Below are 18,947 nucleotides of genomic sequence, written 5' to 3'. Positions count from 1 at the left end.
TCATTTCTCATTTGTTGAAATGTCAGTTCTGTCAAATCAAAGTATTTATGAAACTTTTGTGTATAATTACTGTTGGGGCGGTTGTAAATAATTTATTTCGTTTAATTCTTTATGTGGAGGTGGTGCAAATATTTGTGTCGATAATGTCAAGGTTAAAAAGTGTAGCACGCTTTGACTGTTAGAAAGTGTTTTGCAAGGAGTCGCCTCACCGGAGAATTAAATATTAAATGTTTAAGTAGCCGTGATAGATCTGCCAAATGCCTGCACACGCAGAAAAATTAACAAAACCAAAGAATATGTCTGAGGAACTTTCTGGTGTAACTGTGGTCATCATAATAGGGTTAGGTGTATTGACTTTTATTCTCCTGTTTATATTTGCTAAGCGGCAAATCATGAGGTTTGCGCTTAGATCTAGAAGAGGACCGCATGTACCTATAGGGCACGACGGTTCCAAGGTATGTTTTTATCAGTTTCCATAAGTAGAAAGTTGAGATTTTACACTCGTAGGTTTTAAAAAGAGAAATCGAAAGACGTATTGACCTTATACCTAAGATTATATGTGAACCACAATTAATAAGTAAAAAGGACCCTAGATACATTGTATATCCTGGTCAGCAGATTCCCGCTCACTACTACAGATTGAAAGCTGTCGATGATGTTAAAACGTTAGGTAAATTTGTTAAGATTTAAAAAAAATCAACAGTTTGAAAATGTTCTTGCAGAGGCAGAAATAACGAAACAGGATAGTTGTCTAGTGAGGCACCCGAGTGAAAACTTACGAGCCTATCTCTTGACAACCTTAGCAGCTCCACTAAACGGCAGCGGCCAAAGATTGATTCACCAATTCTGTGATCTTTACGAACACGCCCGTCACGACCCCAATCACTTTGGGGACGAAGAGTACCAACAGTACAACCGACTCTTACTAAAGCTGCTCGATGCGTAAGTTCATGTACTGAGATAAATTCCGATTCTGCAATTACTGTTTCAGGGCGAAATTACTCAAGTCCTATAATAGCAGAAAGTCATCTCCGAATCGCACCCCTCACAGGCAAAAGCAAACACCGCAAGAAAAAAATAGAAATTTATTAGACCCCACACGATTACACCCTCTACCCCCAAGTTATGTCGCTGACGATGAAATTTTGAGTGTTTCGGAGAGAATCGATTCCAGACCTACGTCGTTGACTGTTCCCCCATTGGCCGACAACGAAACTTCTGTATGATGTTGAGTTTCCTGTGCCAAATCAGCAATAGAACGAGAAGGTTCATAATTTTCTCGTGGGCCTATTGTAACCGTGCTCTTAGATAACTATCTAGCTTATTTAGTTCGAATTATTTTTCAAGTTTATTGTTTCGTAGTTGTACGAACTGTGAAGTCTGATCGTAGCGTTAAAATAAATCTCGTTATGATAAATCAACACTCGACGTTTAGATATTTTGTCCATTTCATGTTCTTCTGAAACTCGCTTTCGTACCTCAGACATTGTAAGCACTGCACGAACATCTCTTTGTACTTTTTATTGAAACTTTTCTCCGTGGTCATGTGACAAAACCATTCCAGCGCCTGAAATTCGATTTGTCAGATTTTTTTTTTTTGTACTGTTGAAATGACGGAAACAAACCTGAGTTGTGCAAATGCTCCAGTGATTTATGTCCAATAAAGTGGCCACCGCTCGGGGGAAATATTTGCACATTTCGTCGCAATCGGGAAAATCTTGAAGAAATACAGAGTGTCCAGAAAAAACGATCGTTGCCAAAATGAAGGTGTTGCACAGGAACAGAATCTCGCTTTCTTCGGCTTTTTCAGCAGTGACGGCTTGAATTTGGCCGATGAGTTCCAGAACCCACAAGACGCATTCGGTGTTGTCTCTGTGTTTCTCGAAAACTGTGGCAAATTGTTCGAACATGAATCTTGTGGTTCTGGAAAAATACAATTTTAAATATTTGATTACATATGTGTGACGTAAATATTGGAATATTTTTTCGAATGAAAACATCGAGCAACCAGCAGAAAAAAGCTGGAAGGATTAGATTATCAAAGTTTTACAACAACGTTAATAATATGTATTTAGAAGAAAAATAACTCGATTTTTTAATTTTTTATGAAAATTTGTGTTTTTAATTTCGTTCTATTTTTGTTTTGAGATTACCAGACCAAATTAAATGTCACAGTAAACTATTTTAAACCTTATAAAAATGGTGGATGCGCCGGGTTGATGGAACTTTAAAAAAATTACATTCTGATTTCAACAGAAGATAATAAGTAAGGATGCTTTAAACAAAAAAAAAAAAAAAGAAAATGAAAGGAGTACTGGGAAAATATACATGAAAATTAAAGAAATATAGGAATTTGTAGTAAATTTACAAATCTATGCCGAAAAATCGTAGATGCATTTAGAGAAGAGGTAATAAAGGAGATATTGATGTTAAAGAATTTGGATTTCTGAAATCACTAAAAAAATTCATGACGATTACACAAGAAGATCAAAAGCAAGGAAAAAATGTATTAACGAGAATATGAAAAATGTAATGATATAAAATCAAAAAGGCTTCTGAATAAAAACGGAAGTTAGAACTAAAGAAGGAAATAATTAAGTACCTAACAGAAAGGCAATAAACGCGAGAATAAAATATATAAGTAGAGAAAATGTAGAACTGAAAAAGAAAAAAAAAAGGATAGGACATTATTAACGGGAAACAGAAATGGATCATTGTAGACTGTAGAAGAAGAAAGCAAAAAAAGGTGTGTTATAGATTTGTAAAATAGAAATTGCTTAAAAAACCCTTAAAAGATAACGTAAGAAATAAAATAATAAATGAAGAAAAAATTTAAAATAAAAGAAAAAACAATACGACGACGAAGAGAAATGGTGGTTATAAAAAATGGGTTATTATCGAGATGGAAACAACAAAAAAGTTTGAAGTTAGTGTCTCTTATACGTAAATGTACATGCAAGAACCACCCACTGTACAGTTGCTTTCAAAATTGATGTCGCATCTACAGTGGTTTATTAATGGTTGTGCAACACTCAAATTATTAATGAAAATTGTTTCTTCAAACTAAACTTCAACAAAGACAACTGTTAACAGTCTACTCACGCCGGAAAAGAACTCCCGCTCTCCACCAAATCATTCAGCCAATTCAGTGCGGCATCGCTACTATTCACCGCCAGATGACACCTAATTCTGATCGCCTTCTTCAACCACTCGGTTCTCACCTCTTTCATCGACTTTGGCGAACTCATGTCGTTTATACACTTGACGGGGAACAGTATAACGCATTCTAACAACATTTCAAACAACTGAAATCAGAATATTTACACTTTTCATCGAAACCTTCAACCATCTGTACCTCGCAACAAATTTCGGTCTGATTAAATACGTCGCTGATGATTTGAGCAATCACAATTTTATTCGCTTCTTGGATGGTTTCGTCGCGTAAGGTATCTTCCAAATGTCTCAAAATCGTCACCAACTGCTCCTTGGATCCAACTTTAAATAATTCGACCGCGTTCAAAATTGTCACCTCTAGGAAAGGTTTGAGCGCGAAGGGTTGAACACTGTTGCCAAGATGCCTCAAATTGCTGTAGACGTGTAGAACGTCATGTTCCTGCAAACTAATTATTTGAACTTCGTCCAGTATGTCAGAACGACTCACATTTGTGCGATTTTGCGCGATCGCTTCGATATAGTTGACTATGAACCTCCTCGCGGTTCCTGAGAGGACTACCTGACGGGCTGCGATGCTCACACAGTAATCCTTCGCTTCGGGTTCGTGAACAAGCTCCTGGAGGAAGCACCAGTCGAGCGGGGGCAACGGTTTGGAATATTCCCGACTGAAAATTCGCAAACACTGCAAATACACTTCTTTGTAGGGACTCCCTTTCCATTTCATTATCTTCGACTTTATGTAAGTCGACAAGCCTCGAACTACGCTGTTCACCGGCAAATACGAGTGATTGGCGGGCTCTCTGGGCCCCTTAACCTGATAAACAAATTTCAAATAGCTCGACACCTCCAGCGACACCATTTTGATCAAAAAATCACCGGCTATGGCCAGCTTTGATTCGCTGCAATTTTTCAAAAAGTAGATCCAACAATGCCCTGAAACTCGACTGTTAACAGCGAACCATAAATAAAATCCAACGATCAAATACCCGCCACCACGTGATCATTCTCGCTCATACTCAACGTTTCCTCGTCGAAGTACTTGTCAGGGGCTTGTGCGACGATTTGCTCCAGATTGAAGTGAGTCAAAGCGCTTAAAGCCGCGGTCCATACTTCGTCGTCGGGGTTCATGACGGTGTACTCCCACAACTTTGCCACAACTTCTTCGATCAGTTGGGGATAGGCTTCGGTGTACGACAGGTTGGGAATTTCCGAAATTAGAGTGCACACACTGAAATCCATCGATAAGTGAATGGTCAACAGAGGGATTGAAGAGTGGACCTTTTTATGACTGGAACTCTAGTTTCGTTCTTGAACATCGGCGCCAAAGTGGCCCAAGTTGTGACGGCGTCGATGATTTCAGACTTGCACAAGTGAGTTATACCCTCGATGGCCAAGGCGCTTGCCAAAGCGCCATCTGCGTTATTGCATTCGTTCAGGATTTTTGAAATGTGAGCCACCATTTCTTTGCCGTAAAGCTCAGGCCTGAAATGTTCAAGACAAGCTAATAGATAAAGAAACAACATTAAGAGACAGACGATGTGTATGTTGCCTTAAAAAAAGGATTGAGAGTTGTTTTATTTTACAAAAAAAAAATAGGTTTTTGTAAATAAGTCACTATTTAGATAACAAAGGACACAATAATGTAGATATCTGGACACATTTAATTAGTACATATATTGTTATACGAGTGCACAAGACGGTCTGTTGTCGAACGAGAGGGTTTAGGGCACGACGAGTGTAGCGAGGAGTGCTCTAAAGGAACAAGTTCGACAACATGTCTTGTGAAACGAGTGTAACATTCTATTTTTTTCTGTCGGCTTCATTCATTTAATTTTAAAAAATATAAAATAATTATCTAGTGACACAGCATGGATTCAGCTTTAAATGACATCACATTTAACGCTGACATTTACTGTCAATACCAACCCAATATTCCATAATCACTAGAAACGATGCTATAAAATTGATCTATGTATTATGAAACTGTTTTCAGTGTCACAAAATAGTATAGTAAAAGACAAGTTTCATAAGACCAGTCTTTAAGCACGAATTCAAGATTAAAAAACGAGTGGCGTAGCCACGAGTTATTTTAAAGAATGAGTTTTTCAAGGTCTTATGAAACGAGTTTTTTACTATTTTTTTGTAATTTGCCCTTTTTAAGCCGTTTTTAAACAAAAATGTTTACTTTCCTCGATTTAGGGATTTTTGTGGCGGTTGGTAATGTCTTAATTTTAAAAGTGAAAATTTGATCAAGTCTTCAAAGTCGCCTTTTGTTTTATCCAAATTCTGTCACAAAACACGAATGTGGAAGATAATCTTTCATGTACGCTCGCTGAAATACGTGAAATTGCCAAAAATACGGTCGCAAATTTGTTGCCTGATAAATAATTCTTTGCACATTTAAACTGACACGCATGAAGGATTAAGCTTCGCCAACCTAAAAATTTTCGTAAAATGTTCCTTGAAATAATGGCTATAAGGACATCCCAGATGATGACGTCGCGTTCGTTAATATCAGAGATTTAATATGTCTATTAGATAATCAAAATGGAGGCAAATTACAAAAAATGCTCATTGTGACACCGAAATAGAAAAAACACCTTAGTGACTAAAACGGTGTATTTTGTGTTGCGTACCCTTTAAACATGTACTCACTTCAAAGCACATAACTCCTTCAAAACGTAGGCTCTGGTGACGTAAAACTCCCACCTATTCCCCTGGGAAGCGTACGGAGATATCAACAAGTTCTCCAAACAGGAGTAACACTTGTGATCGATTTTCCACAAGTCTAGCATTAAAGTTGTACTGAATGTCCTCAAAGTGCTTCCCCCTTTACTCAAAGCCTGAATGGTACTGACGATTTTCTGCATGTTGTCCTTCACAACGGCCATTCTTGGTACGGCTTTTAACAGTTGATAATGCAATTTGGAGTCAGTGGTGTTTGTCAACCTGTACAAGATGGCAGTGAGCACATTAGCGGCTAAAATTTTCTTATATCCCACACATTTCAGAATCAGTTCAAATACTTTCAAATTAATGTCAGGTTCGTCGAAGTTAGTCAGGAACAATCCAAACAGAAAGTCTACGATTTTTACTGTGAAAAAGATTGGGACGTTTTGAAGTTTAGTCAACCAAATCAATATATCTTCATCATTCTTCCAGTTTTGCAACAGGATGTAGAGTTGTTTGGCAGTGTAGATGTCGCTGTTTGTGATTATAAATTGTTCAAAATGTTCGCAAAATTTTACAAAATCTTTACTGTGTGAGCTGCAAACTGTGTTCTTTTCAAGGAATGAAAACAGAGTGTTGGCTTGTTTGACAGCGTCACTGATTAAACTAGAGGGGTTTGCTATCCATTGCAACAGAGAATGTTTGACTATATTTTTCGTAACTGCGTCGTATTTTGTCTGATAAATTATTACTTTGCCTACAACACAAAAATGAGCTTCTTGTTTTGGACACTAAATCTTACTTACATAATTGTAGTAGTTGTGATAAATATACTGAAGAACATGATGTAATTGATTTGGCTAGAATTAACAATACAGGATTTAAGACAATCAAACTCTCATGACACTCTAACGTATTTAACACACTGAATATCATAGCTCTGGGGTCTAAATTGTTTGTTATGAGTTTTTGTAATGTGGAAATTTGGCACAAAAGAAGAAGATTAGGGTCGATGATGTTTCTTTCAGGGTTTAAGTATGACAATTCAATTAACAATTCACTGTTAATTTCAACTGTATCTCCACATTCAAACTACAATGATAGATAATTTGGTAGGTATTCAAAAAAATTCAAGTGTGTAACTTACCTGCATCCACATTAATAAGGTACTGATAATATCTGTTGTCTCAGTGTGAATAAGAAAGGTCCACAGTTTTAGTTTAAATGCAACCAAATGACTCCCATTGGGATTGCATAAGGTGTACAAAAATACAGGTTTATATAGTTTATTACAGTGGGATTGGATTCTGAAATGGTAGTTTGTAGTTTGTAAAAAAAAAAATGTAATTGGCCATACTCTGTATTTGCAGTTTTATAACAAAATGTAATTTCTTTGAAAATTTGGAACCATGAGCTGGGGTTTTCATTCAGCATTATTATGAATGGGTGTTGGGGCAAACGAAGATTAAATGAGCATTTGTACAAATTATTTGTAGAAAATTCGTTTTGTAAATCAATCAACAGTAAGTTGTTGATTAAGAGTGTTACATTAGAAGAATACCTAGAATTTGTAGAGTTATAAAAATTATGTTGTCAGTGCTGTACTTACTTGGTCGTTGTAATGATTGTGACAAAATCAGTAATCATGTTTTTAACTAGTGAAGGACTGCCGTCGCGGGCAAGCGATAAAATCGCACTGGCGGCTACTACATTTACAGCACAATCGCCATTGAGACATTTTTCTTTTAAAAACTTGTACTCTGCAATTTCTAGCAGATCGTTGACTCGTTTACTTTTGATGCTTTCAACTAGTTTCGAAATGATTTGGGAAATTAGGACCGGGGTCCCGGAATTTAATTTACTATCCAACACTTCCATAGTCACAGTTACTCACTCTTCGCTGCTAAAACTGCTAAACACATGGCTTTTATGCAAAATTTAAGTCCGTTTTGTTTGAAACTTTTAGGTTAAATCGTGAAATATTGAGGTTAGGCACGATAAGCTAGGCGCATCTCGCATCTGTCATTTTCGTTTCCACTTTCCATTTCAGATTGGTTTTTGACTTTTTGTGGAATGATTTATTTAAAATTTTTATTATTTCACTTGAAGTAATGCATAAGTAATGCTGCAACTTGAGAAGACGTGAACAACGTCGAATCGAAACAGGTTAATTTTTTTGATACCCAGGAGCCTAGATCCCAGGAGCTGTGCCCAGGAGAATACAGTAAAGTCTATTCAAAAAACATTGGACTACGTTATCTGTGGACTCAGTGGCGGCTTGTACCCTCTTCGTGTGGGTAGGCGGCAATACATAAATTTGAAAATTGCAGTCGGCGAATGAAACATTAAAAAAAATGTCACTAATAGAATAGCGCAAAAGATCGACCAAACCTTCAGGAATTCGATAAACAAAAAACAATTATTTATTTGGAATGGTTCAGGAGATATATTTTTTTAATGAAGCCATGTAACCTTGCTTTTTAGAGAAGAAGGTGACGTGGATCAAAAACGATGACAGATAAGTGTTAACAAAAGAACGTTCTAAACTCAAAATTTTACGTAGAATCCAAATTTATAATTAAAATGGGGCCTTTCTATTTAAAAAAACAAAGATGACGTCGTTTTCCGGTATTTCCGGAAGTGTCGCCATTTTGAAAATATTTTATTTGAGCTTGGAGCAGTCGATTATAGTCGGCCACCAATTTTCATATTAATACGATTTTGGGAAATCAGAAAGTTTCTAACGAACGGGCTATGTACATAATTTGACACCAGTAGATATTAATTAATGTTTTTGGTCACAAAAATTATATGTTTACAAAACTACTATTCAGTAACTTATAATAATACTAATAGTTACAAGTTACAAGTTTGCTTATTAATGAAAAGTAAGTTGATTTTATTTCTTTCCTTGATTAATTTGTGACGAGGTTTATACAAGTTAACAATACCAAGTTACCTACTTTTTGTAAATGTCTATCCTTTATAAATGAAAATGTACAGTGGCGAGCACGGAATTTCGCACACATTGGACATTTCACTGACTTAATTTTATTAAAATGAGATACTGGCGGCAGTTTCGTGACAGTTTAGGTGATACATCAGTCATGATCACATATATCATGCGTATCCCACCTCATTATTGATTATAATGACAATAAAGCTTAGACTAGATAGTTTTTTTTTAATGACGTACAAATTGGCGTGCGAAATTCCGTGCTCCCCACTGTACTTATTATAACATCTGTAAAATCATCTGAATTTTGAAGAAAATGAAGCAACAACTCATGCGCCCCAGACTAGGTAGAAAACGAATCGGTGCGAAAGCCGCAAAGGCAACCGATCCAGTTGCCTTCTAAACGCTATATTGACATATTTTGCCCTCACGTCAATTTCACTCTGACACAGTGTAAAGAGAAAAGAGAGAGAGAGGGTAATCTCTCACGTTCGCAAAATTCAGATGAAATTTAGCTTAGGCGTGCAGTCGCCTGCCCTCGCTTACAATAGCGTAGCACACATGATTCAAGCCAAAGTATTGGTAGACAGTGCAAAGTTATTGGCGGAGATTCATTCGCTCATTGCGCGCTGCTAATGGATAAAACATTCGATAATGTAGACAAACAAAAATTAAAAATTACATTTCGGAGTTATTAAATTATATTTGCCTATTAATAAATTTTAACTTGAATAAATTTATATCTTTGGCAAAGTCTGGGTAGGCGGCGCCTACCTTGCCTACCCTGACGAGCCACCACTGTCTAGACTGTCAAAATCAAAATTGCAGTTGTTACGTTGGTTAAAATCACTGACCTCTGTTATAGAGGTCAATGGTTAATAAAATAAATCACTATAGTGTGTTTTTTTTTTTAAGAACGAAGTAGGTGGCATCAGCATCGGCCGCCCCATTTACACAATCTATTTTAGGTTATAATTGAACCGAACATTGCTGCCGGTTTGCTACATTTTAATAGTATATTATGCAACAAGATTTATAAACGGCACTTTAGACACGCGTTTTATGTTAGGCACGAGCGAAGCGTAGCGGAGCGAGTGTTTAATAAACAAGTGTCTAGAGAAGTTTATAAACGAGTTGAATACTATACTTTTTCTACGACCAAATTAACAAATGGAACACACAAACGAAACAAGCAACTTTTTTATTAAACGTTAATTTAAACATACAACTAAATGAACATACCAAATAGGAATATACACTGCCGCTCAAAAAATTCCGGACACTTCATTTTTTTAAATTTAAAGTACTTAATTTATTTTTTTTGTGAAAATTTAAGTCAAGTAATCAATTAATTAATGCCTTAGCAGGGTTTTAAAAGAAAATGCTAATTATTATATTGTACTCTTTAGGGCAACACCTACATTAAGTGATTTTCGCACTTTATGCGTATCTAAAACTATTCATTTACAAAGTTGCTTTATGTTTAGATTGTGTTTTCTTTTCAAAGCTACATTTCAGATGACAGATTTGGCTCATTTGTGTACCATGCTCTCTGAAATTGCTGCCCAAATTGTAGCTTTCAACAACAATGGCCGAAGTGTGCGGTATAGTGCACAACACCTTAATATACCGCGAAGTACTGTGCAAGACGCACTCTCGTGGTTCCGTGGAACACATGGATTCACGAGAAGGCCGGATCTGATCATAGCAGGTCAACAACTGATCGAGATGACCGTTTTCTTTGTCTTTCTGTATTGTGAGATAGGGGATTGCCATCAACTATCCTTGCTGGATGATTAGCTGATGTTCGTGGAGTTATGATTTCAGCCCCAACAGTCCGAAGGAGACTGAAGGAAAGAGGTTTGTCTGCGAAAACACCAGCTACAGACCCCAGATTAACGGTAGGACATCGAAGAGCTCGGCGTGAGTTTGCACACCAGTATGTGAATTGGGGCGACAACGAATGGAAGAACGTGCTCTTCACAGATGAGTCCAGATTTAATCCTAGATCACCAGACGGTTGTGAGAAGGTGTGGCGAAGACCAGGGGAGCGATACAGTCAATGCTGCATATCGCCTAGAACTGGATATAATGGAGGCAGTATTATGATCTGGGCTGGTATATCTTTAGAGGTCCACATCGATTTGGTGTTTGTTGAAAACGGCGCAATGACGGCACATAGGTACGTCCTGGAATGTGTAGAATCTCATGTGGTTCCCTATGCCCCATTTATTGGCGAGAATTTTCTTTTTATGGATGACAATGCTCGCCCTCCGCACATGGCGAGGATTGTCGTTCGATATTTGGAACAAGTTGGTATACTTCTTCCGTGGTCAGCCGATAGTCCCGACTTGAATCCAATAGAGCACGTCTGGGATTTTCTGGGCAAAAGAGTGAGACGTCGCTAACTCCGACCGGAGACGTTGAATGGCTTAAGAGTGGCTCTGCAGGAAGAATGGGCTTACATTCAAAGCATTCCAAATCGTTTAAGAGACGTTATAAGAGCTCGCGGTGGTAACACCCTTTATTAATGTTGAATTAGTTGTGTTATTGTAGGTGTTAATTGCATGTTAATTGATTAAATATTCCATTATTTTTGTTAATTTAACTTTTCTTCATTTCGTTTTTTCATGGTAAAGATGATGTTCCTTATTTAAATTGTGTTTAAACACAATTTAAGAGATTTCATGATTTTTCATGTACAGTCGATGGACAAATAAAACTGGGACAATAATGACAATCACATAAGTCAAAATTTACAAATTTGCATCCTTTAATTACGGCTTTATCACAAATAGGTTAACTTTGGTGTGACATATTATATAGACACTGACAAATATATTGACAATTCAATGGTCTGATTTACATAGATTAAATTTTAAGTGTCCCAGTTTTATTTGTCCACCGACCGTACCACAATAACAGTTTTGTAGGTGTCCGGAATTTTTTGAGCGGCAGTGTATATATTTCTCAGGATACAAACTGTTGGTGGCTTCAGGTCCATATTTGAAAAATACAACGAATTATTCCACTGCAATGACGTTTTCTTTCACGCCGGATGCAAAACTGATAAACCACATGAGCGCGTTCATAAAATATGGGCGAAGGTAGAGTGTGGGGAATATCACGTGACTGCAGTGTCACTCCGGCATTATGAACGGAATCGGGTAAACACGTGTTTTTTGTTTTTGTAAATGTCAACATTGTCAACTCACATTTAATTGTCGTCTATTTAACCACCTGCTTAAATGAAGATCAACAAATTAAAAATGCAATTTGACGAAAGAAAAAGAAAATTAATTGTTTCTGGGCCAAAAAACGGTTTTTCCCTTTAATTTGTTATCCCCGGATTCAATACAGGAAGGGGAAGAAGAGAATATAAGTGTGGTTGCACAAGGAATACCTTTAAGAATTGGATATGTTGAATGGATTGCACCGGGGTTAACCAACACTCACCAACAGATAATTTCAAATGCATTGCAGTCAGCCATTCCAGTTTCGAAAATTTTCTCCCCATTATTGAAAACATAATTTAAAAATGTATAAAAACACCTTAGAACATATTTTTTTCACGCAGCCGCCGCTCCACTGCCGCCAGATATTTCACAGACGTCAAATCTGACGTATGGGTAATTTCTCCCGCACCGCTAGACATCGGTAACATGGGCACACTCCTTGTGTCACTCTAAACATTTGCGAACGATCTGGGGTAGCGTGATTATTCCCCCAATTTTAATTTGTGAACGGCGTTTGGGTGACCCACGGGTAACCTTTATACCTACCCAGAGTATTATGAACGCGCTCCAGCTGATAAACGTCAAAATACCAACTTGATCTAGAGCTAAATATGTCCAAAAAATTCAAGCCGTGTTTAAAGAAACTTCGAGCGTGTTTAATATCCCGAAAACGCCCGAATTGACACCAAGTTGTGACTAATGAACAATCGTTTTTAAAGTGACGTTTTATACACTATTTGTCAGTGCAAAATCTGACACTTTAGAGAAGGAAGTAGAAAAAAATAATTAAACACATTTTATCTAAATACAATACAATAATCTAAATCTTTAATTAAAATGAAACACATATTTGTAGCGCAGTTCTCGTTTAAGAATATTTCTAATAGGTATATTTGAACCAAAAGAAGTTAAAAATTATTCTCCTAAATGGTTATTAATCTGAGTTACAAAAGTCTGATTCTGATTCTGAATCAGAGTCTGCCAACGAAATAATGAACGGAGGAATATTAGCAACCGAAAAATTACCCATGTGTTTTGTCCAATCTGAAGCAATTAATTCTTCGCATTGTGTACAATAGTTTTGCCAAATTTCGGGTGTACTATTGCGGCCAAAAAATTTTGGCCGTCACTTTCTTGACATTTAAGTAAAGTGTAAATAAACCTTTAGGAATCGTAACCCCACTTTCGATTCTTGTCATTTTGACAATCAATTTAAACTGTTTGAAGCTCAGATATTCCGAAAATCCGACATGAATAAACAAAATTAGAGCAATCATACATAGATAACCTGAGGTAAACGTTCTGTGTAGTAGAGATGACAAAATAATTTTGAGTTTTGAAATTTACCACCCAAAAAATAACGTTCATAATCAAGACGGTAATCATGATGACAATAAAGTAGGGATTCCAAATTTTTTTTTGGAATTGACAGACAATGACGGCCAAAATTTTTTGGCCGGCATAGTACACTTGCTTTCAAAACTTTCACGTACACATTCAAAATCAAGTAACAACGATTTTGCAAAATTTAAGCAGTGTGAACGGGTAATTTTGAAATTAGGTTAAAGATAACATTGACAGCAATTAAAAAAAATATAATTGGTCTTCTACTCACGGTCCCTACTTGTTCCCACCATCTCACCTTCTTTACTTATTAATTGTAAAACAGTGCTTTTATTTAGTCCATTATGAGTAGCAACCCCTCTTATGGACCACTCCTCTTCTAATTTGGAAAGCATCAAAACTTTGTCTTGCTCTGTCAGTCGAGGCATTCTGACTTTTCAAAAGTTTAAATGTCAGAATTGATTAATTACAACCCTGATTTAATACAGCGAAAAATAGGTGTACGTGAAAGTTTTGAAAGCAAGTGTACATTTCAAAAGTGATTCCGACCATAAATCAGCAACTTTATTTCTACTTGAGGGTTGCTCATTTATGTGTTTATTATAATAATTCTTAGACAATCCCCACGCCAATTCAATTGGATTGTATTGGCAATGATATGGGGGTAATCAAGAACTTCATGTCCACGATCATTTAAAATTTTGTCTACAACATATTGTTTTTGATAATTTCTTCTAAAAGGTGTTATTACTTCCCACAACTGATTTTTGGTATAATTTGCTTCAAATTGGACATGGTAATTTATTAACCATTCTTGCATTTTTGCTTTTGTGGAACACGACGTGGGCAGTTTTTCGAATTGCATTGAATGGTACGGTGCATTATCCATTATCACAACACACTTAGGTATATGGTAGTTTTGCTAAACCAGGAATTAATTGACTAATAATAATAACCCATTTTTGAAATATTTCTCCGTTCATTGTTTTGTGGTAGTCTCTGTCATTATTTACTGCTTCCAGTAAAAGATCACATCCTCCCAAAAAGCCAAACCGACACCCAGCATGTAAGATTGTAAACCTTCTGCCTTCCAATAGTCAGATTTGGAAAATGGTTGCATGAGGAATTCTTCTTTCCAAAGTGGTTTACGCGATTTTAATCTAAAGGGTGGTAAATTTGCCATGTCTTGTGTTATGTGCTCCATGTTCGGTGAATTTTGAAATTTATCCCAAATTCGTTTTGTTACGTATTTTCTTCTAATATCGTACGGAATAATGTGCGCTAAGACATGTAGCCATGGTGTTGGAGTAGATTTATTAAACCAATCGCCAGCATTAAGCTCTTCTTTTAGAATTAATTTTATAAGATGTGATTTAGTCTTTGAGTTATATTGTGAATAGTTCTTTAAACCCTGTCTTTTTGCAATGGATTTTAGTTTTTTTAAACTTAGTTTATTTAGTACAGACTCGTTATTCGACTGTAGTGGTAAAAAATATTTGTTCATCAAAGACGATTCATGAGTTGATTCACTGAACTCAAAGACGGGATATCTTTATTAATTTGTTCAATTATTTTATCACAAAAGGATATTCTCGACGCTGGGCTGATTTCTTCAGAGTCGTGGACGGTCTTTAACTTCGCCTTTGAATCTGGGCTGATTTCATCAGAACTTGCTTTTTTAAACTGAATAAATGAGTCTGATACACATTAGATCTAAAGAAAATGATTTTGAAATAAGTTATTCTGAAAATCCTGTTAATTTATCCGGATTAAAAGGTAAATTGCTTTAAAAACAGCAAGTCTCTGGTATACTTGGGATAACATTACTGAAGAGTATAAAAACAACGAAATAAAATACAGGTCTGCTAAAAATCCACTAGTACAATGGCCGGCAAAAAAAATTAGCCATCATTTAAATGTCAATGTCAAAAAAGCATTAATTACACATTTGGATTTTGACGTAACACAAAAGTGATGGCTAATTTTTTTTGCCGGCCATTGTACGTACCGAACTCAAAAATAATGAAATCAAGAAAGAAGACATTAGAAATGATATTAATATTACCAAACGGCCTGTACGATGAAAATGAATTAAATAATTATATCCAAGAATATTTTGGAACATTTGAAACACCCCCGTTTTATTTTGATGTAAATTAATCAACTAATCGTTTTATGTTAATTATACGCTGTAGGGTGGTTTCGAATGTATTTATTTATTATAAATGTACAAAGTGATTTCGAAAACACGGGGCGAGCTTCCACGGAGGTGTCGTCAGGGGGACCTGGTGATGCCTTCGAAGAAGAGGGTTCGGGATGTCAGGGTAAACGCAGTGTCCACTTGTCGGCTTGCTTTTGATTCGGAAAAGACCAGTGACCACAGAGGGTGCTGCTGGAGGAGAGAGAGTTGTGTCACCGAAGCAAGCGCAACTGATGTTTCAAGGAAAAAAAAAGGAAACGGTACATCTTTCATTCCCCCCCGAAGGGGGGCGGGCTGCTGAGGCTTTCTAGAGCCTTTTCAGCCACACTGACGGGAAGATTCGGGATGGGTACGGTGAGGATGGGTGCGGAAGGAAGGTGGTAGGTACTGAGAGGTTGATACTGACCCAGCATTCGCCTCATCTGTGATATGAGGCATACCACGATGTGATGGTGTGGGGAAACCTCTGAAAAAAACCCACACCTGGTCAGGCGGCACCGGGGTTAGAACCCGGGACCTCCCGAATGTAAAGTGGCGCGCTAGGCGCTTGGCCACAGTACTCGGTTGATGTTTCAAGGAAAAAAAAGGAAACGGTACATCTTTCATTCCCCCCCGAGGGGGGGGCGGGCTGCTGAGGCTTTCAGCCTTTTCAGCCACACTGACGGGAAGATTCGGGATGGGTACGGTGAGGATGGGTGCGGAAGGAAGGTGGTAGGTACTGAGAGGTTGATACTGACCCAGCATTCGCCTTATCTGTGATATGAGACATACCACGATGTGATGGTGTGGGGAAACCTCTGAAAAAAACCCACACCTGGTCAGGCGGCACCGGGGTTAGAACCCGGGACCTCCCGAATGTAAAGTGGCGCGCTAGGCGCTTGGCCACAGTACTCGGTGATGTTTCAAGGGGATGCAATTTCTTTTATACCCTCGTCCGATGGCCTGAGGGCATGCAAAAGAGCGCGCGGAAACTTGACCAATGGGCGAGATCCTGGCTAAGAGCGAGAGCCGCACCGGGAAGATGGAGTGGCGCCCTCGAGAGCGTACTAGTGAAGCGTCACGGAACTACTCCCGGTCGCGAGGGTGTATTTGCGTTACAACGCTACATAGATTATGAAATTGACTTTTCCCACGGTAAGATACATGAGCTTTTAGGATTTGATTAAAAAATATATAAAGAAGGAAAAAACTATGCAACAAAAATTGCTAATATCATCAAAGATATTGATCAAATTTTGATTCACTGTTCCCTAGTTTCATCTAGTTATCAAAATAATCTCAAAAGTGATGTTATATACGCTTTTACTCCAAATATTTCACCTACATCTTTAATTAATATTGAACCAACGGATCCAAAATATTTCCAATTAATCGTACGGATTATATAATTTAATATTCGCATTTCCGTTACAAATCAGCTAAATCAACTGATAAATTTTAATGGGGAGTGCTTTAATTTTGTTCTAGATATTCAGTAATTCTTTCTTGAAGAATAAATGGTACTTGTCGTTCATAGAAAACAATTATTTCCGAAACAATATGGGTTTGGTCTTAAATATCACAGAGATATTAGAGGTGGAAATATTTTGCAATCTATAAAAAAATTTGCTATACCAGCTTTTTATATCGTAATATATTAAAACCTTTTTGGAAAAATAATAAAGAGGATATCATTCAAGGTGTAACTTCAGGGCTTAAAAATATAGCGTCTACATACCTACGTAAAATCACCGCCGTTTTCTACATATAAAGAAGAAATTATAAATCCTATTCTAAACAAAATGAATAAACATTTACGAGGCGACGGATTAAAAAAGGTTAAGTCAAAAAATCGATTAACTAAAAAATCAAAGGAAATTATTAAAAATCTGCTGAAGGCTGAGGTTTTCTAAAAGACTTCTTTTTATTTAAATAAATGGAAAACGTTGTAGACAATTTATGGCGTATTGATGAAATGCCTGTAACTGATGAATCAACAAAAAGTTATACTTACAATGAAATAAGAGAAAGTAATATCAATGTGAAAGAACTTGAATAGTATACGCTCGAAACTAACATAAGCGGATGGAAACATTTATCAGGTGCTTATATTTTTGTCAAATCTAAAATTAAAAACAATCCAAATAATTATATATCAACTATATCAAATAATGGGATAAATGCTTTTGACTATGTGAGGTTATTCTATGAAGAGGTATTAATAGAAGAAACAAATTATGTGGGTGTTGCTACGTTAATTTCAAATCTCATTGAATTTTCAGGAGATGTATCTGATACTTCAGCATCACAATTATGTTGGTATCCAGACACAGCAGATTCAGCAGATACATCTCAATATAAATATGATGCGCAAAATAAATCTGAAAAATTTAAAGATTTAGACGTTGATATAAAAACTATTGTTTCAAAAATCACAAATATTTCTGCATTTAATAAAGGATATTTGGAGAGATGGTTGTTAACAAAAGATGAAAAAATTATTACAAAATTTATTCCTTTATCTAAAATTTTTCGATTTGTACGAGACTAACAAAGTTTTGAAGGGAAAAATTCTCGTTGAATTACGTAAAAATCGAGTGAAAAATATATTACATGCTAAAGTTGATGGAAATTATGATTATGAAATATCTGATATTAGTTTGTGGATCCCAATAGCAAAACCCTCACTAGAAACTGAAAAAATGTTGTCTTCATTATTATTATTAGTTAGCAAATCTAACTTTCTTTGTGGATGGAATGCACTTAACTGTTACCGTAGTAATTTATGGTCTTCTGGAAGTGGAAACTGGCGCATTGTAAATAATCAAAATAAAATATCTAGTTTTTATAGTTTTTTCTAGAGCCGAACGAAATGATAATTTTACCAAGACAATGATGATTTTTGATAATATGAATTTAGAAAGAATAAATATTAAAATCAATGGTACCCAACATCCTACTTATGAATATCAGGTGAATAATGAGGATTTACAACGTTTGTATGCCGCATTCCTTTCATATAATTATAAAAAAGATTTGGACGAAGGCGCTTGTGTTAGTTATAAAGATTTTTGTAACCGCTATTTAGTTGTTACTTTTGATGTAACAAAAGAAAATGATGATGAAAATTTATTTAGTAAAACAAAATCTTCTGAATTAGAAGTTAATTGGACATTAAAAGAGTATCAAAATATTAATTACTACATATAACTACTGTAGTTGAATCTCAAAGAATTGCAAATGTGAATATCATAGATGAAAAGATTTACTTGGAAATGAAGTAGAGAGTTCGCTGAGTTTTTAATTAAATAAATGACTGAGTCAAAGACAATGAATGATTATAGAGTATATTTATCACCTAATCAAATAAAGAAACTCCAAAGTTGTA

At 36.2% G+C, this 18,947-nt stretch overlaps 2 protein-coding genes across 2 annotated transcripts; one reads left to right on the top strand and one right to left on the bottom strand.

Annotated features, from left to right (window-relative positions):
• The first annotated feature begins 49 nt into the window (after positions 1–49).
• On the top strand, positions 50–1,421 carry LOC138124630 (protein C1orf43 homolog). The gene is made up of 4 exons (XM_069039734.1): positions 50–455; positions 508–670; positions 723–942; positions 992–1,421. Exons 1-4 carry the CDS (start codon positions 258–260, stop codon positions 1,224–1,226), a joined length of 816 nt encoding a protein of 271 aa, XP_068895835.1. The 5' UTR covers positions 50–257; the 3' UTR covers positions 1,227–1,421.
• On the bottom strand, positions 1,072–8,074 carry LOC138124625 (focadhesin). Its single transcript, XM_069039729.1, has 12 exons — positions 7,454–8,074; positions 7,202–7,405; positions 6,992–7,151; positions 6,651–6,936; positions 5,830–6,601; positions 4,453–4,656; positions 4,161–4,402; positions 3,662–4,107; positions 3,356–3,613; positions 3,103–3,305; positions 1,626–1,923; positions 1,072–1,567 (listed from the first exon to the last, which is right to left on the bottom strand). Exons 1-12 carry the CDS (start codon positions 7,720–7,722, stop codon positions 1,418–1,420), a joined length of 3,492 nt encoding a protein of 1,163 aa, XP_068895830.1. The 5' UTR covers positions 7,723–8,074; the 3' UTR covers positions 1,072–1,417.
• Between the last annotated feature and the right edge of the window lie 10,873 nt (positions 8,075–18,947).

The sequence above is a fragment of the Tenebrio molitor genome, chromosome 2 (assembly GCF_963966145.1).
Source record: "Tenebrio molitor chromosome 2, icTenMoli1.1, whole genome shotgun sequence".
Lineage (NCBI taxonomy): Eukaryota > Metazoa > Arthropoda > Insecta > Coleoptera > Tenebrionidae > Tenebrio > Tenebrio molitor.
Note: the sequence above shows the minus strand (reverse complement) of the source record. Positions and strands in the feature narration are given on the sequence as shown.

Bases quoted from the DNA above. Each gene is read 5' to 3' on its own strand.
- LOC138124625 (XM_069039729.1), bottom strand. From the start codon at position 7,722: ATGGAAGTGTTGGATAGTAAATTAAATTCCGGGACCCCGGTCCTAATT. The intron at 6,937-6,991 runs GTAAGTTACACA...CTATCATTGTAG, and splicing joins CCTTATTAATGTGGATGCAG to TTTGAATGTGGAGATACAGT. The intron at 3,306-3,355 runs GTACAGATGGTT...TTCTGATTTCAG, and splicing joins AGACCGAAATTTGTTGCGAG to TTGTTTGAAATGTTGTTAGA.
- LOC138124630 (XM_069039734.1), top strand. From the start codon at position 258: ATGCCTGCACACGCAGAAAAATTAACAAAACCAAAGAATATGTCTGAG. The intron at 456-507 runs GTATGTTTTTAT...TTACACTCGTAG, and splicing joins TAGGGCACGACGGTTCCAAG to GTTTTAAAAAGAGAAATCGA. The intron at 943-991 runs GTAAGTTCATGT...TTACTGTTTCAG, and splicing joins TTACTAAAGCTGCTCGATGC to GGCGAAATTACTCAAGTCCT.